Source organism: Tursiops truncatus, chromosome 7, assembly GCF_011762595.2.
Source record: "Tursiops truncatus isolate mTurTru1 chromosome 7, mTurTru1.mat.Y, whole genome shotgun sequence".
NCBI lineage: Eukaryota > Metazoa > Chordata > Mammalia > Artiodactyla > Delphinidae > Tursiops > Tursiops truncatus.
In genome coordinates, this window is record NC_047040.1 from 78,583,594 (window position 1) to 78,607,878 (window position 24,285).

The 24,285-nt window shown below is 39.8% G+C and overlaps 1 protein-coding gene across 1 annotated transcript in view; it reads left to right on the forward strand.

Moving 5' to 3' along the window:
- NEB (nebulin) overlaps window positions 1-24,285 on the forward strand; it is a 240,272-nt gene that overhangs the window by 156,948 nt on the left and 59,039 nt on the right. Inside the window, exons 92-114 of the mRNA XM_073807710.1 lie at window positions 1,713-1,916; window positions 2,269-2,373; window positions 6,221-6,325; window positions 6,427-6,738; window positions 7,440-7,544; window positions 8,094-8,192; window positions 8,394-8,495; window positions 8,623-8,730; window positions 9,829-10,140; window positions 11,468-11,572; window positions 11,698-11,802; window positions 12,170-12,277; window positions 13,078-13,185; window positions 13,287-13,400; window positions 13,849-14,046; window positions 14,437-14,541; window positions 15,484-15,588; window positions 15,686-15,790; window positions 19,296-19,403; window positions 21,542-21,655; window positions 21,973-22,170; window positions 22,506-22,610; window positions 23,269-23,373. Coding sequence (XP_073663811.1) covers window positions 1,713-1,916; window positions 2,269-2,373; window positions 6,221-6,325; window positions 6,427-6,738; window positions 7,440-7,544; window positions 8,094-8,192; window positions 8,394-8,495; window positions 8,623-8,730; window positions 9,829-10,140; window positions 11,468-11,572; window positions 11,698-11,802; window positions 12,170-12,277; window positions 13,078-13,185; window positions 13,287-13,400; window positions 13,849-14,046; window positions 14,437-14,541; window positions 15,484-15,588; window positions 15,686-15,790; window positions 19,296-19,403; window positions 21,542-21,655; window positions 21,973-22,170; window positions 22,506-22,610; window positions 23,269-23,373 — 3,135 coding nt within the window. The remainder of the gene's footprint in view (window positions 1-1,712; window positions 1,917-2,268; window positions 2,374-6,220; window positions 6,326-6,426; window positions 6,739-7,439; window positions 7,545-8,093; window positions 8,193-8,393; window positions 8,496-8,622; window positions 8,731-9,828; window positions 10,141-11,467; window positions 11,573-11,697; window positions 11,803-12,169; window positions 12,278-13,077; window positions 13,186-13,286; window positions 13,401-13,848; window positions 14,047-14,436; window positions 14,542-15,483; window positions 15,589-15,685; window positions 15,791-19,295; window positions 19,404-21,541; window positions 21,656-21,972; window positions 22,171-22,505; window positions 22,611-23,268; window positions 23,374-24,285) is intronic.

Below are 24,285 nucleotides of genomic sequence, written 5' to 3' on the forward strand. Positions count from 1 at the left end.
TAATTTGAAAGGTTAACAGCATGCTCCACACTCACTAGGTTCCCTGAACTTGGTATTCTTCACAACATTGTTTTATTAATTTACCTAAAGTATTTTTAGATTTACTTATCTTTTTGCCGATTTAATCTTTTGAAAATGGTGAATTCCATCAGGATGTTTGTTTCTTGTACAGAATTAATACCTTCTTTTAATTATCCGAACATGGTTGCCTTAAGCTTCAGGAGATGTTTTCTCATAATGAATGAGTTTGTTATAGAAAAGTATATCCATCATTTGAAATGAATTGCCAACTGGTGGATTTAGTACCATCTCTAGATAAATTCAGTCTCTTCCTTATCCTGAACCACGTTAGTATGTTAAGGAATGCATATCAATGAAGTTCTTAAAGAATGAGGAAGGGAAGCTTCAAAACCTGTATGTAATCCTCTTCAAGAATCCCTTCTCCCAAATTTTGGGTACCCACAATACTTTACACACTAAAACATATAACATTCTTCATTAAGGTAGAAATTTCCCTACATTTTCACTCCTCTTACTCTTTATTTTAGCTTGATATTTGTATCCTATTAAACAGTTATTAAAATACCATTTCTGAAGAACACAGTGGGTTATTTTATGAAATTAATAGTTGGTGTTTCACACAGAGCAATTATATCTGGTTAACCACTTAACATATACCTGACAAAACAGGTTTAGACAGCCAAGAAAATGCAAATTCCAATTCAAAGAGAAGTGCTATCTTGGAAAAAGAAAACTCAGTTGAGATCAAAATTGTGGAAGTAAGGATTACATTCTTAATTATCCCTTTAAAAGTAATTATTAAACACACCATGTGCCAGGTCTTGTGCTAAGCCCTAAAGGTACAATGGGGAATAAAGAAGAACAAGACAAACTTCCTGACTTTAGGGAGTTCACACTGATAAAAAGGAACAGATGTTAGCTAGAGAATATCCATAAAAATGGGATGGCTGAGGAAGAATGATCATGGCACTATGAAAAATGAGGTGGGGAAAGCTTCTCTGGGAAAGCACTGATTTAGGAGTAAGAAGGGAGAGCATGAGTTTGTTCCATGAGGAGGACACAGGGTGCATTCCTGCAGAATGACCAATGTATGCAGAAGGGGTGGTAGGCAAACCACAAACTGAAAGGCCAGTGTGGTCAGAACACATGGGTAAAAGGGAAGCACGTATAAAATGAGGCTGGAAGAAGAGGTAGGGACTGATGCTAGACCATCATCACCTTCTAATCTATGTTAAGATTTTGATCTTTATCCTGAGACCAGTGAGAAACCATAGGTTGGGGATATGTTGTGACTTCAAACCTGAATGGTGAATTTTGTAAAGATCATTCTGGCTGTGGTGTGGAGAACTTGCTGGAGAGCCTATTATTATTGCTTTAAAAGTCCACCTTGGCTAGTGTGATGATTACCAAAATATTCAAAAATCTTCCACACATCCCCTAAGCAAAGCACTCCTTCTGCATCCTTCTGCTTTCTAGTATGCATAGGCACCCCAACACAGAGCCCCTGCCACGGAAAACAAAGTAGGACAAAACACTGCTATGCATATGAGGAATTATTTTTGTCAGGCCCATGCTTGGCTTTATCATTGTTTGTGGAAGAGAAAATGCAACATGAAAAACTGCTTCCTTACTTTACCACGATTAAAAAAAAAACAAAACCCTGCCTCTCCTAACTTTGTTTTCTTTCCCAGGCCATCTATAAGGCTGACTTGGAGTGGCTGCGTGGCATCGGCTGGGTGCCCGAAGGGTCTCCCGAAGTACTGAGAGTGAAAAATGCCCAGCATATCCTACAAGACAGTGTCTATCGGACACCTGTGGTGAAACTCAAGTACACAAGTATCGTTGACACACCTGAAGTTGTTCTTGCTAAATCAAATGCTGAAAATATTAGTATTGTAAGTCACATTTTTCTTCTATATTAAAATTAAGTTCATGTTATAGAAAATGATAATTAACCTGGTAATCCATTTGTAAGATAATAATATTGATGATAGCAAAGATTTTAATAAGTAATATTGACACGGTTGTTCTGTTATTGCTTACTAATTTTAAACCAAAACTCAAAGTATGAATAAAAGGTATTAATACAGATTTCATATCAAATTTGAGTAACTTATGTGAAAAGATTCTGGAAACTTTTACCTTAGTATGAAAAGATTTTGGATCAGAAAAATCGAAAGTTGTGCACTACAACTAGCAAAATGACAAATTGTGAAGTAATTTTGTTATCATTGGTTCTTTCCATAGCCAAAGTACAGAGAAGCTTGGGACGTGGATAAAACTTCAATCCACATAATGCCAGATACTCCAGAAATTAATCTCGCTAGAGCCAACACTCTTAATATGAGCAATGTAAGTACTGCAACAGACTCCCTTTTTGTTTGGAAAGTCACCCAATTGGTATGAAGATATCACTAGGGAACTCTTCATAGCCAGGGAAGAGAAGATTGAGTGGGCAAGGAGGCCCTTGACCAGGAGTGAGGAGAGGGGCAGACCCCTGGCTCTCAGTCACTGGGCAAGGCCAGTTATGGTGAAGCAATGTCAACATGACAGAAGAGAGAAGGGAACAAGGACAAGAAAGATAATGAAAGAGGAATGAAGAGACACACAAAGAAGAAAGGGGAATTAACAACAGATTCAGAAGAGCACAAAATAATTATGAGAGTTCTTTTCACAACTTTATACAAATTAATTTTAAAACCCAGATCTATAGGGGATTTTTAAGGAAGTTATAAATTACTAAAATTGAGCCCAGAAAAAGAATAAAAACATATTGCAAGAAATTAATAGGTTATTAAAGACTCTCCTTCCTCCTCTCTGATATCAGGGTCACCCAGAATGATTTCATAGGGGAATTCTTTCCAAACCTCAAAAAATAAACTGACAGAGAGCCTAATGAAACAAGGAAAGCCATCACCGTTATCAAAACTTGTCAAAGATAGTTCCACAAATGAAAACTGTAGACCATTAATAATGGGGAAAATCTTAAATGAAATATTAACAAATCAAATTCAGTAACACATGAATATGATATGATACAAACAACTAGGATTCATTCAGGAATGCCAAGAGTGTTCTGTATTCAGAAACCTAATAATGTGATAAAACAAAAGAGAAAAATCGTATGCTCATTGTATTAGATTTAAAAAGACATGTGGCGGGGAGGGGGAAGGGTAAGCTGGGACCAAGTGAGAGAGTGACATGGACTAATGTACACTACCAAATGTAAAATAGATAGCTAGTGGGAAGCAGCTGCATAGCACAGGGAGATCAGCTCAGTGCTTTGTGACCCACCTAGAGGGGTGGGAGGGAGACGCAAGAGGGAGGGGATATGGGGATATATGTATACATATAGCTGATTCACTTTGTTATACAACAGAAACTAACACACCATTGTAAAGCAGTTATACTCCAATAAAGATGTTTAAAAAAAAAAATAAGACGTGTGGGATTTCCCTGGTGGCACGTGGTTAAGAATCTGCCTGCCAATGCAGGGGACACAGGTTCGAGCCCTGGTCCGGGAAGATCCCACATGCCGCGGAGCAGTTATGCCCGTGTGCCACAACTACTGAGCCTGCGCTCTAGAGCCCGTGAGCCACAACTACTGAGGCCAGCGCGCCTAGAGCCCATGCTCCGCAGCAAGAGAAGTCACTGCAATGAGAAGCCCACACACCACAACCAAGAGTAGCCTCTGCTTGCCACAACTAGAGAAAGACCCCATGCAGGAACAAAGACCCAACGCAGCCATAAATAAATAAATACTGATGAATTAAAAGAAATTTTTTTTAAAAGACGTGTGAGCAAATCCAATATCCATTCTTATTTTTTAAAATAAAATCTTAGCAAAATAAGAATAAATGAATATTTTCTTGTCATAACTAAGAATAAATCTCATATCAAAGGCCAGCCACATCCTCAAGTAAGTAAGCTTCTCAGTCAAGTCAGGATACCCATAACATTACCATTTATTAATATTTGCTGGAAGTAGCTAAGTGATAAGCTTCTTATTCACAGCAAAATAATTACATAAGAATAAGTATAAGAGATAAATATTGGAAAGAACAAGGCAAAATTATCATTATTTGCAGAATAAATCATTACATGCCCAGGGAAAGGAAGAGTATCAACTAAAAAGTCTATTAGATAAAAAGAGAATTCGCTTACATGGCTAGCTTCACAGTTTAAGAAAGTTCAAGAAATGTACCACCTTCATAGATCACAGAGATTTTTCTGTGTGTAGAACAAGTATGACCTTAGAAGAAGGATACTACCTTAATGCAGTCCACCATGGCTTGGAACTTGGCATCTTTCAAAAAATAATAAATCTTTGTGAGAGAAGGAGCCTTCCAAGCAAAGATTATTCACCATATGCCAAACTGCACCACCGACTCTATTGTAATGAGCCTCTTGGGAGCTAATTTTTTCCAAGGGCTGGGAAGAAAACAAAATTTTGAGGCATTGCTACATTCTTTTTTGGACCAGAATCAGTATATGGTGCAGTGTACTCTTACTGCCAAGTGACTGGATGAAGAAACAGCCAGCTCGTCACTGCAGTGTAGTCTCCTCACCCTCTTCCTTCTGAACCATAGGTATCTTTGGCAGGGGAATTCTGAAAGTCTCATGGGCTCTGTTTTACATGATAAATTTCTCAGCTGGAAATACCAGAACCCTACCATTAATATCATGATAAAAGCAAGACTAGTAATTGAAACTATGCCAAAAGTAAAGTTGTTAAATTTAGGTATTTAGATACTAATGAGAATGACTTTTGTTTTGGAAGAAATCAAACATCCTATTTGAATGTTAACCAAAATATACACTTTCTTCATACATGATGTTGCCAGTAGTATAATCTCGATAAAATCCACTATTTTAAATTATTTCCGTCATTTAGAAAGTACAACTTTTGCAGAATATTTGTATATCCTTTTATGGGTAACCGAGCAAATCCATGTTAAATTAACTCATTTAATCTTCACACTAATCACACGGGTAAGACTGTTATTTTTTTTTTATCATATGGGAAAGCTGAGACTTAAAAATATTAAGGAATTTGCCCACATTCTCAAAGTTAGTAGGTGAAGAAGTTAGGTCTCAAGCCCAATTTTTTCTGTAGTTCAAATAAAAAATATATTTGACCACATAAACAAAAAAAATACATAAGAAAAAATAGTTTAACAGTATATGTAATAAAACAAAATAAATTTTAAAAGTTTAAATAACATAATTACAAATTTGCATGAAATATTCTCTAGTGTAATACATTTAAATGTGGAGAACACTTTTTTCTTTTGTACAAAAAAACAAGTCAAATGTTAAAATTGGACCACCTGAAATTCATACAAAAACTTGAATGAAAATTCATATAAAACTTGTCCATTACAAGGACAAAATTTATCTAAGCACTCGTTTTTCAAATATGAAAAGGCCATGAAACTGTCAATGATTGAAATTCACTTCTCCTTTCTGCACTGTTCAAGCTCCCATAGTGATAGGTATGATTTCTGATTTATACATTTAAATTACTCTTATTTCTGAGTCTTTCTGACATCGTCAGTACAGAAGGTATCCACTTAAATGTGAATATATTTTTAGAAGGCTATCTGTAAATCAGTCACTACTTTAACCGACTTCTCTTTACAAACAAAACAGTGCTGCGCTTAGAAAATAGCCGTTACATCCAATGGTGCTTCAGAAAGAAAATCTAACATTCCCAAACAATATGCATCATCAATCGTATTAGAAGATCTAAGAAACCATACAGAGAGGAAAAAAACTCAAATGTAAAATGTTTATAATTCTGAAGATTAAAAATTGAATTAATTAAAGAGAATTATTAAACTGGAGAAATTCAATACTAGCCTGCCAATGTCTGAACTTAAACATATCCCAGTGCTACTAATACACCAATACAAGAAGCAGATAAGCCCTCTTACATAAACCATGAACAACTACATCAAAGCTATAATTCAAAAAAAAAGAAAAGAAAGAACTCTTGTCCAGCCCAGATCTTTGGATTCCAGATATGATTTTGTTCTCCAGTACATTGATACAGAATGATTCTTTCACCTATTCTCTTTTTTTAAACTGGTTCTGGGACTTCAAAAACTGCACCCCTCTGATATTAATTCTACTTGAACCCTTGGAGTCATTAGTAAGTTTGAATCTGGAACGATACCTTATTTTTCCTCCTGTTCAGAAAATTTACCGCGAAGGTTGGGATGAGATGAAGATGAGCTGTGATGTACGGCTGGACGCCATCCCCATCCAGGCTGCCAAGGCCTCCAGGGAGATCGCCAGTGATGTGAGTGTGGCCTTGTTTAACTCCTCAGTTTTTCAAACAAATGCCCTACGTGCATTGAGAGTTCATGCTGTGATCCATCTGCTTTGTTTTTCTGTCTCCAGTATAAATACAAGCTTGACCATGAGAAGCAGAAGGGACACTACGTGGGTACCCTCACAGCCAGGGATGACAACAAGATCCGCTGGGCCCTCATAGCTGGCAAGATTCAGAATGAAAGAGAGTACCGGCAGCACTGGGCCAAATGGAAGTCTAAGTTCCAGAGCCCTCCGGATATGCTTTCCATCACTCACTCTAAACATTGCCAGGCTCTGGTCAGCGACATTGATTATCGCAATTACCTGCACCAATGGATGTGCGTGCCTGACCAGCAGGACGTGATTCAGGCCAGGAAAGCCTACGATCTGCAAAGCGATGTGAGTGGGCTGCATTTTAGCCTGAGCTCTTACATCATTTTCCCATGACTCCCAGAAAGTTTATGTCATTAAATCCTTGCATCATCACTTCACATCTTTATATAGCGAAGAATTTGGTTTTGGTTAGACCTTATAGTATGGTATCAAAATCACCAGAGCCATGAAGGATCTGGACTTTGTATCAAGAAATAAGTGGTGGTGTGAATATAGTTCTTAACTGTTTCCGGTTAAAGACAGCTACTCTGAAAATATTATTTTAATAGAATTTAAGTAGCACCAGAGGTTTAAACTGTAACTAAAATATCAGCAGTCCATGGTCAGGATGTAGCCACAGATATGCTATTTTAGTTGACACAGTATTTTTAAATTTTGAATTAAGTTGCCAAGGCTTTTAAATCAGGGAATTTTGTGTACAAATCTAGGGGTTCCCGTTTTTATTGAAAAAAAATCAGAGGATGCAGCTCCAGACATGCATTAGCCCTTGCAGCAATAACCTGGAGCTGAATTGAGGCTAACCCCCTTTAAATAGCAAATATGTCCCCAGCTGGTCTGTCATACCACCTGGCCTCATAGTTAATTTACTTATGTTACTTGTCTGGCTGCTTGAGTATGTCATTCTTAAAATGCGTTTCTCCATCAGACCAATGGATAGAATACATATGACCAGGGTCACTGACTTCTTCCTGGTCTTATTTTCACAGGCTATTTACAAGGCTGACTTGGAATGGTTACGTGGGATCGGCTGGATGCCAGATGATTCTGTTTCTGTCAATCATGCCAAGCACGCTGCAGACATCTTCAGTGAGGTATTCCAGGATCTTATCCTGCCATTCGGCACATTTGCTAAGAGACTGAACAAAAAATATACGAGCCAAAATGCAGTCATTCCCTATCAGCAGTTTTAACAATTTCAATTGCTGTCATTTAAGCCAGACGTACATTTTTCCAAAATAATCCTGTACTGTCCCTTTCACATTATGGAATCACATCCATCTACACTCAACAATGCTTAGAATTGTATAAATAGAAAACTTCTTTTGTCAGCAATAGCAATACACTTGAGAGAAGTTTGTCCAGTTGAAAAAAAAAATGCACTGAGTTCACATAATGATACATTACATGGCTTTGGGAGCTAACCAGATCTGCTACTTTAAAATCTGTGGAAGGTGTAAGAAGGCAACCCATTTGTTAAAAAATAAAATGCTAAGAAGAAAGCCAAATTGCCAGGAAGATGCCATTGACATACAGCATTCTATGCCTCTAGTAGAGAAAGGGTCCTTAAATGCAGCATATCTTTATCAACTCACACAGGACCAGAGACTACAGCTATCTAAAAGATATTTTCTTTCCCATAGAGAAAATATCGCACAAAAATAGAAACTCTCAACTTTACTCCCGTGGATGACAGAGTTGATTACGTGACAGCAAAACAAAGTGGTGAAATCCTAAATGATGTAAGTACATGACTGTCATTCTAAAATTGCTCTGTTGGGAAGACATCATTTCCAAAACTTTTCCACTTAGTTACACTCAGCGTGCAGTCATTTTCTGAGATACAGATGGTAAACGTTGAGATGAATGATGCTAGCATTTGCTTGGACAATATTATGTTTTCTTAATATCAAAGAACTTACCAACTTTCTTCTCATTTCTAGATTAAATACCGAAAAAATTGGAATGACACCAAATCAAAGTACACCCTCACAGAAACCCCTCAGCTGCACGCTGCCCAGGAGGCAGCCCGAATACTAGACCAGGTATGGATTTTACCTGGATGCCTGGCACTTTGTATGGGGACAGAGGACCATAACATAACAATAGGAGACTTATCCCTCCATTCTGACTCCTTGGTTTAACCCTTTGTCATGGCTCTCTGTCTTTTAGTATCTCTACAAGGAAAGCTGGGAGAAACAAAAAGCCACCAGTTACATTTTGCCTCCAGATGCTGTGCCGTTTGTTCATGCCCATCACTCTGGTGACGTTCAGAGCGAGGTAATTTATTCTGATATGAGTGCTTTGCAAAGGCTGGACCTTCCCTGTGCAGGAACCCATTTATGCTAAGGCATGTAGCGTAATGGAGAGTTCGTTGTTGGCTGGCAGGCCTGGCCAGGCTTGGGGATGGTCAGGGTACCTGCTCCCTTCTGGTCCGTTTCCCATGGGCTTTTGGCATTCTTCATCTTTTTTTTCTTGGCTTCTTTAAAAACTATCATTTGAAGTCTTTGTTTTTTCTTCTATTCCCTGCTTCCCTAAAATCTCTAAGCTTTCAAATACAATATTGCCAGAATTAGAAAATAAGTGTATATTTTTCTATTTTTAAATTGATATTTCTTCGTATCTATTTATTTCAATGTTTCTGTTTTGTTTTTTAGCAAAGTGGTAAAAATAGGTTTTATTTAAAAACTATAGCAAAAGGGGAAAAGCAACCTCATTACAGAACTGGGCTCAAGTCCAAATACAGAAAGGACAGTTGAAGATTTATAGCCAAGGAACAGTGAGGGGTCCAGTGGACGGAAAGTTACTAAAAGGAGATATCAAGGATAGGGGGATTCCTGCTAAGCTCTGCTAAAATTTAACAGAATTTTTGCTAAAACTGCAAAGATAGAGACCAAAGTGGAGTCCTCATCAAGAAGAGAGCCCAGGGGAGCCTGACTAAAGTTTGATCAATGAGAGAGCCTGTCAGTACTTACGTGGTTCTCCTTAAATAATTACATCTACTGAGCGAAATAATGATTATTTTATTTCTATTATTTTATACAAAAGATTTATGTATAATCTTGCAATTATTTCATGCAATCTTTTTGCTCTTTCCCTTTTACTTTTTTTAAAAAAATATCTTTATTGGAGTATAATTGCTTTACAATGTTGTGTTAGTTTCTGCGGTACAACAAAGTGAATCAGCTATATGTATACACATATCCCCATATCCCCTTCCTCTTGAGCCTCCCTCCCACCCTATTTCAATGTTTTTTGATATTTATTCTTGGGGGAGTAACACAAAAAGCTGGGGGACTGAGTTTGCTGATGTTTCAAGCCCCCTTTGCCTTGTGTGCTTGTCAAAGCTGATGAGATCTCTGTTCCTCTTCCCACCAGCTGAAATACAAAGCTGACCATGTCAAGCAGAAAGGTCATTATGTTGGTGTCCCGACGATGAGAGATGATCCTAAACTGGTTTGGTTCGAGCACGCAGGCCAGATTCAGAATGACAGACTATACAAAGAGCACTATCATAAAACAAAGGCCAGAATCAATATACCTCCTGATATGGTGTCGGTGTTGGTGGCCAAGGAGGGGCAGGCCCTTGTCAGTGATACTGATTACCGCAATTACCTGCACCAATGGACGTGTCACCCTGACCAAAATGATGTTATTCAGGCAAGGAAGGCCTATGACCTACAAAGCGATGTAAGTGATTTTTGTTTCTTAATTATCTAGAAACATATGGTCTACTCTGAGAATCATAAGCAGCATTCTAGAACCACCAGTCTATGACACTTGGGACCATAAATACTTAGTTTGCTCTCAGAAGGTAATTAAGACTGGATATGAAGTAGAGAAAGGTTGGGAGCAGTGACGGACAGCTTTGTCTACTGACTGCATTTCTGAATAATTTTCAAAGTCAATTTTTAAAAAATCCGCTTTTGTACCATCTCTGCCATCCACAGCTCCTCACATTTGCGTGGAAAATTATCAACTGATTTAAAATAATAATTGGCTGGGGTGGGAGCTGAGATGGAGTTGGGATTTTGACTATATTAGATGATAGTATAGTCAGGGACCTGGGAATGCCTCCTTCTTGCTTTGCTGAGCATCTCCTTCCTCATGGCATTTATGAAGGAGTTGCTTACAAGGGATCAAAGCAAAGAGGACACAATATACTGATGAGCTGCATGAGGCCCAGAATCCCTTATGCAGAGTTTAAAGCTGGGATGGAGAATATATCTCAGGCCACCTCCCACTGAAGGCTGAATCAAGATCTCTACCTGCCACCAGCAGTCTTTAGGGAACAGAAACACAATGCATCGATGTGATGCTCAGGTGCACCGAGGAGCTAACCCTACCTGGGTCTTCTCATAATTACCAAAACAGAAACAGGATGTCAAAGACTGCCTGCAGCACAGGTGGTGGACTTGAACATCCCACCTCCCTGGTTGCTGCAGGAGGATGACCACTGTGGAACTTTAATCAGATTAGCAACTCCTCTTCATTTGGTGTGGGATGGCCTGAGAGAATTCAGGAAGTGAGGGGGAAGGGTAGAGATGGGCTGGAGGGATGCTTCCCACAACCCTACAGTACATGAGCATTTACTCCTTTACTTAGTCTAAATGCCCCCTTAGTCTAAATGTATTTCTATGTAACTATAACTTCCTTGGTAAAACCTTCTCTTATGCTCACAGATGAAAACAATGGTCCCTTACCCTCCACTCCCACAGCATCTGCATGGTCTTCCTCTCATAGCCTTTAACCACTTTGCACTTTATAAGTAACTTTTCTTTACACTTAGAGGTCTTCCTTATACTTATACCTCAACCTTCCATAGTTCTTCATTTATAGTAACAGGCTCAAGAAACAGGCTCAGGTGTACGGACGAAATCATGATTGAATCAATGAGACAACAGCCACTAGAGAGAAAACCCTAAAAAGCTTCTGAAAACATTGTTTCTAACCTGCTGCTTGTCATCCTGTGCCTGAGTCATTTATACCTGCATCATGTCTCCCTTCCTGCTCTCAGAATGTCTACAAAGCTGACCTGGAGTGGCTCCGAGGCATTGGTTGGATCCCCCTGGATTCTGTAGACCATGTGAGGGTTACCAAGAACCAGGAAATGGTGACTCAGGTAAGCAAAGCCTGTTCTTCTTACATAAGGCCTGGCCTCCTTACCTGCCATGTGGGGATATGTACCTATCCCCATGTGGGGGGGCAGGGGGGACACCTGTCTTAATCGTCTCTATTTCTTTGCAGATAAACTATAAGAAAGATGCTCTTGCCAACTATCCTAACTTTACAAGCGTGGTGGATCCTCCAGAGATTGTTCTGGCCAAGATTAACTCAGTCAATCAAAGTGATGTAAGTTTGCTTTGTGTATAATGAGATACACAAACTGGAGACTTAGTTGTCTGTAGCTGAACAGGCTTGCGTAACTCCAGATAACTGCATGTGAGACGATAGGGAGTAAATTATAAGAAAATCTTTGGCGGAGAATGTCTTAAAAGTCACTAGTAGGTGGTATACTGTACCCACATTTAGATAATATCTAAATTATTATCCAAAACTTTCCATTATATTAGTTATAAATTATATATCATATAATGAAATTTAACCAGTTGGTTAATCTCTAAATGTAGACTAATTATTATCTTGCTAGGTAGATCTTGTGAAACTTTAAATATACATTTAGAATAATCAAAGGTTTTGTTTTGTTTTCTCCCCTCAGGTAAAATATAAAGAAACATTTAATAAATTAATAAAGGGCAAGTATACCTTTTCTCCAGATACACCATATATCACCCATTCCAAAGACATGGGAAAACTCTACAGTACCGTAAGTTCCATTTTATGTGATATACAACTCAGTTCCGAATTTTAAGCTCTTGTCAGTATTCACATTCTTGGCTGATTTTGTGAGCAACTGAACTTATAAGGAGATCTATTGTTTTTGTTGTATTTAGTCTTGTTTATTAGAAGTAGCATATTATGCAGGGCAAATAGTGTTTATCCAGCTGGTGTTGTTTGAGTCCCTGTGATGTGCCAGGCCCTATGAGAGGCACTGAGGAGCTAAAGATCAATGAGACAAACCCTCCAGGAGCCCCTGTAAGTGAGGGAGACGTTCAAATAAAGAGAGAGACAATAACCTAACAAGAGCTATGTCACTTCTGGGCGCACGTAGGACCAAGCAACTACCAACAGACAGAAGAGAGGAAAGGCTGGTCCCTCTTTAGCAATCATGTACATATATCTCCAGCCAACAAGTGGAGGACTTGCCCTCCAAATTTTAATTCAGCTAATCTAAAGGTGATGTGTGTGTAGCGCATATGTGTATATGCCGAATGGGAAGCCATCTTTGGTGATTCTCTCTCTGTGTGCAAATTTGTTTTCACTTTTATTAGAACTGTAAATACAGTTAAACTCTGTTATAAAATGCCTCAGGGTCTGTAGATTTAATTTGCAACAAGCCCAAAGACTCTGCCCTGTTCTTAGGTACGTACACTAACAGCTGTTAATGAAGGTTTAAGCCTTGCCTTTAATCATGAGTATTTTACCTTGATTTTACTACTTTCTTTCGAGTGGCACCTGAAAGAAGTTGAATGCAAACTTTTGTTGATACACCTTTCTTTGTCCTAGATACTGTATAAAGGAGCATGGGAGGGAACCAAGGCCTACGGCTATACCTTGGACGAACGCTATGTTCCCATTGTTGGAGCCAAGCATGCTGACTTTGTGAACAGTGAGGTCAGTAGGACTTTTTCCTTTCACAAGTTTGAGAGTCTTTCCAGCCACAAAGGGCTGGTTAGAAAGTCCCAGTGATTTTCAATGTTGCACCTATTTCACAGCTTAAATACAAAGAGACCTATGAGAAGCTGAAGGGTCACTACCTGGCTGGAAAAGAAATCAGTGAGTTCCCCAACGTGATTCACTGTCTGGATTTCCAAAAGATGAGGAGTGCGGTAAGCAAAGTTCACTGTAACAGAGGATCTGCACACTTAAGTGTAATACTAGTCTGCCTATTTATAATCTGCCCTTTGGTTCAAGATTAGCTGGGGGGGTGGGATGGTGAGGAATGAGCCAGTCTTGAGACTGTCCCCCACCCCTGCCAGTTAGCCCAGTGCACCTCTGATGGCTGTGAGTTTTCACCCTTTCCCTCCTGCCTCCTCCAAACACAGTGAGGGCTCTGTATTTGGAAAAAGGAGAAAACAAAGTCACTCTTTACCCTGTGTTATAAAAGGATGGGAAATTTTTAAAGAAGAAGAGTATATTAAAGTGTCATTTTTTAACCTTAGTCTATTCTAAAGGTATTGATCTATGTTGAAAATAAGACTATAAAAGAGATTGATCAGAATAATTTACATTTAATTCCTTTCTTATTTTTGTCTTTAAAAACATATTATTCTTCAGTTGAACTACAGAAGACATTATGAGGACACCAAAGCAAATATTCATATCCCCAATGATATGATGAATCATGTGCTGGCTAAAAGGTGCCAGCACATCCTCAGTGACCTGGAGTACCGACACTACTTCCACCAGTGGACATCTCTTCCAGAAGAACCCAATGTTATTCGGGCCCAAAACGCGCAGGAGATGTTGAGTGATGTATGATGTCCTTTCTGCGGGTTGACTAAGTTACAGGCTTCACCCAGCCCTGCCTGGGGCCCCATGTTCTAATTGTCCCTGTATTCCTAAACCCTGCTGCTTTGCAATACAAAGTGGCATGAGTAACCTTTTTTGGTGTAAGGATCCCCTTGGAGCAATGAGGCACCTATGTTAAATATTTTATCTGTTCAACACTAGACTAAAACTTAGCTGTTGCTCTCTTCCTAAACTTCTTTAGGCCAGGGCCTTAAAGACCTTCCAGGTGTTGAGAAACCCACCCTATGACTGCTAAGTACTAAGCACAGCCAAGGGCTGATAGGAAATTATCAAATGCTCGATTGTAAATTCAGTTAGTACCTGTCACCTTTCACAGTTTCTTCTTTCTTGCAGAACGTGTATAAAAGTGACTTGAATTGGCTGAAAGGCATTGGATGCTACGTTTGGGATACACCCCAGATCCTCCATGCCAAGAAATCATATGACCTCCAGAGTCAAGTGAGCCATCTTCTTAGAGGGACTAGCTCACTGTGGATTGATGGGCTCCATGGTGCTCTCAGTGGAGTGATAGCAAGGGTGTCCCTGTGCCCCAGAGAAAGCGTCTTTGACAGTGCATGATCTAAGGGAACCAAAGGCCCCTGCCCAATAAAACCTCTCTGGTGGCCTGTTCTGGTGCTGGCTTTCCTCAGTTTGAGTCTCTCCTGTGATTTAAGGCTATAGACATTTACAGCAGAAGGTTATCTGGGAGGTGTTTCAGAGTGAACTACTCTCAAGCATCTACACCTTAGTTGATCAGGTTAACTGGCAGGGAGTAGAATGCACATGCATACTTTGACCATAAATAGTTAAATCTTGAAGTAAAAAGTAGACATTTGGGAAATTTCCCAGCAGAAATTCAGCTTGGATAGGGCAGACTAATGGAATGTTGAAATTGAGGGGCTGCTGTCAGGGATGGAGTATAGGCATGGAAAAACAACACAAGGAAGGGCTTCCCTGGTGGCGCAGTGGTTGAGAGTCCGCCTGCCGATGCAGGGGACACGGGTTCGTGCCCCAGTCCGGGAAGATCCCACATGCCACGGGGCGGCTGGGCCGGTAAGCCATGGCCACTGAGTTTGCACGTCCGGAGCCTCTGCTCCGCAACGGGAGAGGCCACAACAGTGAGAGGCCCGCATACCACAAAAAAAAAAAAAAAAAAAAAAAAAAAAAAAAAAAAAACAACACAAGGAAGAAGGGACGTGGCAAAGATCTAGACTCCACTCTTGGTCAAGAGAAACAGTTAGTTTTGACAGCCATGCAAAGTCTCAAACTGTACAACGTATCCTCTGTTAGGATTAAAGCAGAAACCCAGAAATAAAGGTACATCTAAGTAGGCACAAACTGCTAAAGCTGATGGAAGACCTGCATTTTACCATTTTCAGTGACTTTTCTTTTTCTTCACAGATACAATACACGGCAGCAGGTAAAGAAAATCTAAAAAATTATAACCTGGTCACAGATACACCGCTTTATGTGACTGCTCTTCAAAGCGGCATTAATGCCAGTGAGGTGTGTCTTCCTTGTACTTCTCTCCCAGGACAAGCTGTTATTGTCTTTACATATTGTCAAACAATAGAAAAGAATAACCCATCCTTTCTGTCTGTAGGTGAAATATAAAGAAAATTATCATCAGATTAAAGACAAATACACGACAGTTCTAGAAACGGTGGATTATGACAGAACCAAGAATCTGAAGGATCTGTATAGCAGTGTGAGTTCTCTTTCTTTTCTCTGTATTTGAGTTACCTTTTTCACCTTTATAGACAATAAGAGATGAAAAGGGACAGACAACCTTACCCCCAAAGTTCTTTCCAATCTTTTTCCCGGACCTTTAAATTCCTACTTTATCTTGTAAGTCCTCATAGTTACAAGTAAATCAGCCCCAATTTGAATATTGTTCTATTTCATGCAATTGACACAAATTCACCAACTCCTTCCTTATTGCAGACGGGTACTGTTGAAGCTCTTCTTTGTTGACCCTAGACTTGTTTTTCCGTGGCTTCTCCCTTGGCCAGTGACTTACAGACCAACAGAGGCACACTTTTTTTCCTGCCTCTGAATTGGTTACATTTTTTTTTTTTTTTTTTGCGGTACGCGGGCCTCTCACTGTTGTGGCCTCTCCCGTTGTGGAGCACAGGCTCCGGACGCGCAGGCTCAGCGGCCATGGCTCACGGGCCCAGCCACTCCGCGGCATGTGGGATCTTCCCGGACCGGGGGACGAACCCGCGTCCCCTGCATTGGCAGGAGACTCTCAACCACTGTGCCACCAGGGAAGCCCTGGTTACATTTTTAAACTTCATTTTGAATTAATTTTAGATTTACAGAAACACTGCAAAAATAGTACAGAGAATTTCCTCGTACTTTTCTCTATAGTACAACTATCAAAACTAAGCAATTAACATTGTTACAATGTTACAATGTTAATTATAGGCTTTATCCAGACTTCACCACTTTTTCCACTAACCTGCTTTTCTGTGCCAGATTCCAATCCAGGATCCCACATTGCATTTTGTTGTCGTGACTCCTCAGTCTCTTCTAATCTGATAATTTCTCAATCTTTCCTTGTCTTTTTCTCATCTTGACACTTTTGATGAATACTAGCCAGTTATTTTGTAGAAAAACTGGCTAGTATTCTTTCCTCAATTTGGGCTTATCTGATGTTTTCTCATGATTAGATTAAAGGTATGCCCTTTTCTTTTTTTTGCAAAAATAACACAGAATTGATGCACCCTTCTCAGCACACCATAGCAGGTGGTACATAATGTCAATAACTTGTGATGACCTTGATCACTTGGTTAAGTTGCTCACTGCCGAGATGCTCCACTGTAAAGTTACTAGTGTTACCTTTGTTATTAATAAATATCTTGGAGGAGATCCTTTGGGGCTATGCAAATATCCTGTTTGTCCTTATACTTTCTCTCATGTGTTTTAGCATCCATTGATGGAGCTTGCCTGCAAGAATTATTACTGTGGAATATGCCTACTAGTGATTTTCTCTTTCCCTTTTTTCTTCTATATACATTTATTAACTGGAATTCTTCTGTAAGGAAGAGCTGTTCCTTCTCCACTGTTGGTTTGCTTACATGGGCAATACCCATGGCTCATGGGTATTTATTTTATTCTATGGTAGAGTCTAATATTATTGTTATTTATTTTGTTACTCAAATGGTTTCAGCTTTGCTATGGGGAGCTCTTTCAGGGTGACTCCTGTGTCCCCTTGATACACCCAATCACGTGTTTTTTGAGCACTTCCTTACTGCTTAGCACCACAAGATGTTCCAGGCTCATCTGTATTTTCCCTGTTCCAGACCTGGAATCAACCACCTCTCTAAGAAATCCCAGTTTATTTTATTGGAGAACGGTATTTTGAACCAAGATTTAAGCACTAAGTGTGCTCATTACTACTAGGATGTCATTGTTCCTAGGCCCTCTAAGTGGACAGAGCTTAGAAATATATGCATGTATACTAACCCATGTATGCATACATATCTGTATCTATTTCTGTACTTACCTAACTGTATCTATATTTTAAAATCATGAGTCCATACTGATACCTTCAATGCAATTAAACACCACAGGGTTCATTCTATCCTTTACCCTTTCCTTAAGTGAAACTTATTTTTCCAACTTGTGACTTTCTATTTCCTTTCCAGTGAAAAGCCTGACTCTCATTATTTATGATATATCTACTTATTTGTGCAACCCTTGTATCCACATAAAGTATTTTCAGAATATCTAACACACGCCTGTGAGAAACAAATTTACTAACTAGAGTAGGGTATTTTTTTTAATATATATATATTTATTTATTTATTTTTGGCTGCGTTGGGTCTTTGTTGCTACGTGTTGCTTCTTTCTCTAGTTGCGGAGAGCAGGGACTACCCTTCGTTGTGATGTGCGAGCTTCTCATTGTGGTGGCTTCTCTTGTTGCGGAGCACGGGCTCTAGGCGCGTGGGCTTCGGTAGTTGTGGCACGCAGGCTCAGTAATTGTGGCCCATGGGCTCTAGAGCACAGGCTCAGTAGTTGTGGCGCACGGGCTTAGTTGCTTCACGGCATGTGGGATCTTCCTGGACCAGGGGTCAAACCTGTGTCCCCTGCATTGGCAGGCGGATTCTTAAACACTGCGCCACCAGGGAAGCCCTGGAGTAGGGTATATCGTGTGCAGTTATATTTGCCTATAGCCTTAGAGTATCCAGTCAAGTTACCATTTTCCAAATTTACTTAAGTCAGTTGTTTTCTTCGCCACTTCCTTCACTGTAGTCTTGTTATACATTTGTATTACAATCAGATTTATTTGCTACAGTTTGTATTCCATTTTAGTCACCTCCCCCATTCTGGCTGATTCTTTGATTGGTTGTTTTAATTTGCATACAGTAAATTTCACTCTGTGGTATGTAGTACTATGGCTCATGACAAATGCATACAGTCATGTTTTCACCATTATAGTCAAGATACAGAAAAATTCTGTATTACCTCCACATTGTCCCTTTGCTGCCCCTCTCCTCTCCCCTAGCATCCACAGAGCTGTTTTCTGTCCCTATAGTTTTACCTTTTCCAGAGTGTCACGTAAACGTGATCACAGTATATGATATGTAGCCGTTAGGTCTGGCTTCTTTCTCTTAGCAAAATGCATTTATGTTTTATGCACATTGCTGCCTAAATCAGTAGTTTATCCTTTTTATAGCAAAAGCAATATTCCAAACCACAGTTTGTTTTTCCATTCACAGCTGAAGGACATCTGAGTTGTGTCCAGTTTTTGACAATTATGAATAAAGCTGCTATACACATTTGCATATAGGTTCTGTGTGTTCATAACTTTTTATTTCTCCTGGGTAAATAAATACCTAGAAGTGGAAACAAACATTTTTTAATCTTTATATATATATATATATATATATTCATATATATTTTAATGTTAGTGGTTTTCATCCTCCAGGAATCCTAGACCTATGAGGGAATGAATATGGCATTGAAACCTCTGATAACTGTCAAACTGTGATAAGTGCTATGGTAGAGAACAAAATAATGGACTCTGAAATTATGGTAATGACATTAAACCCATTATTCACTTAGGAGTACTTGGCTCCTACAGAGTGAGAAGATCTGGGGATTGCTAGGGAATGTCTGAGAAGGACAAAAACAGAGGAAAAATCCACTGCTGGAAGCTAGCCAGATTGCATTTTTCTGTGTTCACAAGAAGATTTTTAACCCTATAGAACCTGTACAAGGAGGCCTGGGATAAAGTGAAAGCCACCAGCTATATCCTGCCTTCCAACACCATGTCCCTGACACACGTCAAGAACCAGAAGCATCTGGCCAGCCATGTAAGTCAAGTACAGATATGATAACCTTCCCACCACCCTTTACCCTTCCCTGCCCTCCACTTCCAAAATGTTTCTGGCTGATTCCTGTGTTGCCTGTGTTGAACACCAGCAAATAACTCCAGACACTTGGTCATCACAAAGTCTGTGCACTTATGCTTCCTCTCAAGGGCCCTGAAGTCCAGAGAGAGTCACAGATACTTACATGAAGGACAGCGATGTGACCTTTTAGGCTGCCTGCCTGAAAATGACGGATATATACACTCTATTTTAGCCAGAAATGGGAATAGGTAGAGGACATAATATGCCATACAAAATACTCTTTTCTAATAGAATTATGTGGACATTGCTATAAAAAATAAACCAGTGATGTACAGCAGAAACTAACACAACATTGTAAATCAACTATACTTCAATAAAAATTAATTAAAAAAATAAAAAATAAATAAATTGTACCCTTAAAAAAAGACAGTGAATGTGGTAACTAGTTATTGCACCAGACCCAAATACATGATTTAAAAGTAAATCATTATCTTTATCACTATGAAATATAAAAATTTAAAAATCTTGAAATTCAGTTTTTTTTAAACAGAACTTTTCTTAGGTATAGACATAATTTTTTTAAAATCCTAAATCACATGAGCTGTTTAAATATAGTATAGTATAAAATCCTAACACTTTTAACCCTTTATGCCTAATATGTTCTTAAGTAAAACTTCTTATTGTAAAATTCCCTATAACTTCACTGCAGATCTAATAAGCCTAATTCTCTTTCGGAAACTTTACTTCTATTAGACTTTTACTTCTTAATTATGAACATTTTATGTAACACTTTAGACCAGTGTTTCTCAAATCTTTTTTTGACCATGACCCACACTGAGAGATTTATTTTGTACTGCAAGCGACACACACACACACACACACACACACAACTGAAGTTTTTGTGAGTGCCTTCTGATATAAGCATTTTACAGAAGAGTACTTATCACTACACTAAAGGCAGTGCATCCTGATCTTTCAATTCTGTTCTCTTCACTTAAATGCTAATGACCCAGGAAACTGATTTCACTACTGTTTAATGGGCCTAGAGAGTCACAGTTTAGAAAAAGACGTTGTTAGACAATATATGGAATTAATTTAATTTTTACCCAGAGGAAAAATTAAATCTAAATGATTTTTCCCAGAGCCAACTCTATTTGGAAGATTGCAAACAGACTAGCCCAAAGGAGCAAGCTTTTCATTTGGGAAGAGAATTTTTGTAGATAGTATTCAGAAAGTTCAGCAAAGACTTTTTCCTTTAGTCATGAAAAAAGTCACAGAATACTATCTCCTTTATAATTGAAAAATAGCTTAGATATAAGGAGTATGTGAACTAATGTTACAGAAAATTCTGATGGGAATTTTGTTTAGTTTCCAGTCAGTGAAGGGCTTTACTGGAGTTCTGTATATATATATACATATATACTCCCATCTTTCCTTTCTTTTTTTTTTTTTTTTTTAACTGAGATATGGGTCTCTGAGTTGTGAGAGCATTGTTATTTTATCATGTGCTAGGAGATTGGATGTCAGCCTCTGTAAGGGCCTTACTTCCTAATTCATGAAATCATGAAGCATCAATTAATAGGCAATATGGCTTAAGAACTAGACGTTGGTTTTCCCATAGAAGTTAGTTGCACTGTATTTTTGGAAAACCTTGTAGAAACTGAAATTCAAGGATTGAGTCTCTTAAGCATCAGGCTTGTCAGTTATTAAAAAACAAAGAAATTCCTGAGTACATTTTTCATCTTTTACTTATGGTTAAGAAAAACAAAACCAATGTCACAAAAGAGATCATTTAAAAATTACATAATCTTTAAAACTAGTTGTGGTAACAGTAGAAGTACCAGTATTGGTACAGGGGTTTTAAAACCGGTACCTGAAGAACGTTTACACACAGTCTGCTCTAATCCTCAGGTAATCCGGAGACAGGCTGTGCCACCTCTGCCTGTGGGCACAGACAAGGAAACAAGCTCAGAGAAGTGCTGACCCCAAGGTGGCCCATCTTAGAGTTGGGTCCTTCTGTTAAGTCTCATGCATTTTTAACAATCCAGATCCATTACTCTTCAAAACTGTGTTTCTTCCTTTGTATTTTCTCTCTATAGAACAAATATCGGGAAGAATATGAAAAGTTCAAAGCTCTTTATACTTTACCCAAAAGTGTTGAAGATGATCTGAACACAGCACGGTGCCTCCGAGTTGGCAAGTTTAACATCGACGTAAGTGACCCCAAAGGCTGGCTTCAAAAGTCAAGTAACGGAGCCACGAACTATAAATCAGAACATGTTCTGTTCAACAACGCGTATGGCGTTGACCATGCACGTGTGAGGAAGCTAAGTGTTCTTTCAAGCCCATACTGCTTCCCCCACCGCCATGAATCTGTAGAAAGTGTCAGAAACTTCCAGTCCCCACCCTGCCCCCAACCAACTGCTGTAAATTGGTTCCCCTGACCTCTCTGGTGTCTAAGAAAGGCACGTATCACCATGATTCCTTGCGTAATTCCCTGTGTAACTGGCATGTTACGTTATCTTCACAGCGCCTGTACAGATCCGTTTATGAGAAGAACAAGATGAAAATCCACGTGGTGCCCGACATGGTAGAGATGGTTACCGCTAAGGATTCTCAGAAGAAAGTCAGCGAGATCGATTACCGCCTTCACCTCCACGAGTGGATTTGCCACCCCGACTTGCAAGTCAACAGTCACGTCAGGAAGGTCACAGATGAGATCAGCGACGTAAGCCCATTGCTTATGAAGATCTCCCCTCCCCAGACCCATACGCCCCCCTGAAGAGAGACTGACTCACCTCGTTCTTCACTGGGTTCTTCAGCTCAGCCCTCTTCCAGTGTCGCTTTTCGATACACCCATAGGTCTGTCAGGAATTCGAGGCCGTCCCTGGAAGCAGGGCTCTCTATGCTGATGTCTCCAAGACACCCACGGCCTCAGGGCATAATGTCTTGCTTTTCATTCCACAAGGTCTTCCTGGGTCCCGAGGGTGTCCATGTCTTTGGTGTTAAAGTTACAGTAAAGTTTTTTTTTTCTGACCCCCTCCATCTGATGCAATCCCCTAGATTGTGTACAAGGATGATCTCAACTGGCTGAAAGGCATTGGTTGCTACGTCTGGGACACTCCTGAGATTCTCCACGCCAAGCATGCTTACGATCTACGCAATGATGTGAGTTTGCCTTGTTTTTTGTTTTTTCAGCTCTTTAAAGTGTGTTTCCTTCTCTGTGTAGTCTAGCGTCAAGGGGAGAGTATGTAAAGTATAGACATTGTCACACCCAGCTGCATCTCAAGTGGTGCTGAGGATGGCTGAGCTGGAAGAAGATTCTGAGGAGCAGAGCGCCCATTTCTCAGGAGTGCAAACGATGCAGACGAGCTGTCCCGCTGTCCTCTGGTGGAGAAGGGACCCCTGGCTCTTCTCGCCACCTTCTGAACTATTTTGGATATATTAATGCACATATAATCCTCATTATGAGAAAAAGCTCGTTTGTTAGGAGTCTTTGATGCTATAGACGGGTCTATTTGCAAAGAGGATTAGCTAGGCAAAGTAATACTATAATCAAGATTTCAGGAAGAAAGCTTAAACATTCCTAGGAAAGCAGTGGTCAAGCCTCCTAGAAGACTCTAAAAGATCCATGTGACTGTAAGCATTGATTACGCCGATTGTTATAAAATTCAAGTGCATGTTAGTCTGTTGTAAATGCCATTTACATGGATGTAAATGTACATGTAAATGCCACGAGTTAAAAGCAACCAAACCCTCTGTGAAAACCAGCAATTTCTAATATAATGAATGGTCTAACACAGGCTTATTTTCTTCCTTTCGGCAGATCAAGTACAAAGCTCATGTGCAGAAAACAAGGAATAACTACAAGCTGGTTACTGACACTCCCATCTATGTTCAGGCTGTCAAAAGTGGGAAACAACTAAGTGACGTAAGTGCCCACTGGGAAAGTTACTGCTGGGAGAGTAAAGACAGGGCCACTGCTCCAGCAGAAGTGGGGAAAACCAAAGTAGGGCAAGACCAGGCCTTTTCTCAATGGGAAACCAGAGTTGGTGCCTTAGAAAGTACTTAAGAGTCTGCTCTTAGGGCTTCCCTGGTGGCACAGTGGTTGAGAGTCCGCCTGCCGATGCAGGGGACACGGGTTCGTGCCCCGGTCCGGGAAGATCCCACATGCAGCGGAGAGGCTGGGCCCATGAGCCATGGCCACTGAGCCTGCGCATCCAGACCCTGTGCTCTGTAACGGGAGAGGCCAGAACAGTGAGAGGCCCGCGTACCGAAAAAAAAAAAAAAAAGAGTCTGCTCTTATTTCCTAAAACCTGATATGTTCCATCAGTTTCCTGGGGTGGCCTTGTAAGTGATCCAAATCTATGAAATCCATGGATTTAAAAAGCTTTTAGAGCTTCCAAGGTTACTTTTGTATCCTTGTGTTGTAAGCAACGGTTTATGCCTCGTAGTATCAGCCTTCTAATACATTAGTGCTCACTATGGTAAGATGAGGAGGGGAAGGTCTCTGCAGTTACAGATGTGGCCTCTACCACGCATAATCGGTGAGGCTTGAGAGAAGCTCTTAATCCCCCAAGCCTCAGCATCCTTATGCAGATGACTAGAAAGTGGATAGAAAGCACCCCCTGTAATGGCACAGTGACACAGAGCAGGCTGCCCATTTTTTTTTATTAACCCCAAAGGTTAATAAGCAAATATTAAATCCCACCAATGAGTCAGGACGTGAAAACTTATTCTTTTGGAATAGGTAGTGGTAAAATGCCCATTCTTCCTCTTCTTGTGCCTGAGCTGACTCTTCCACTGATTTTTCAGTGTGGGGTCCATACCCTGGCTGTGGTCC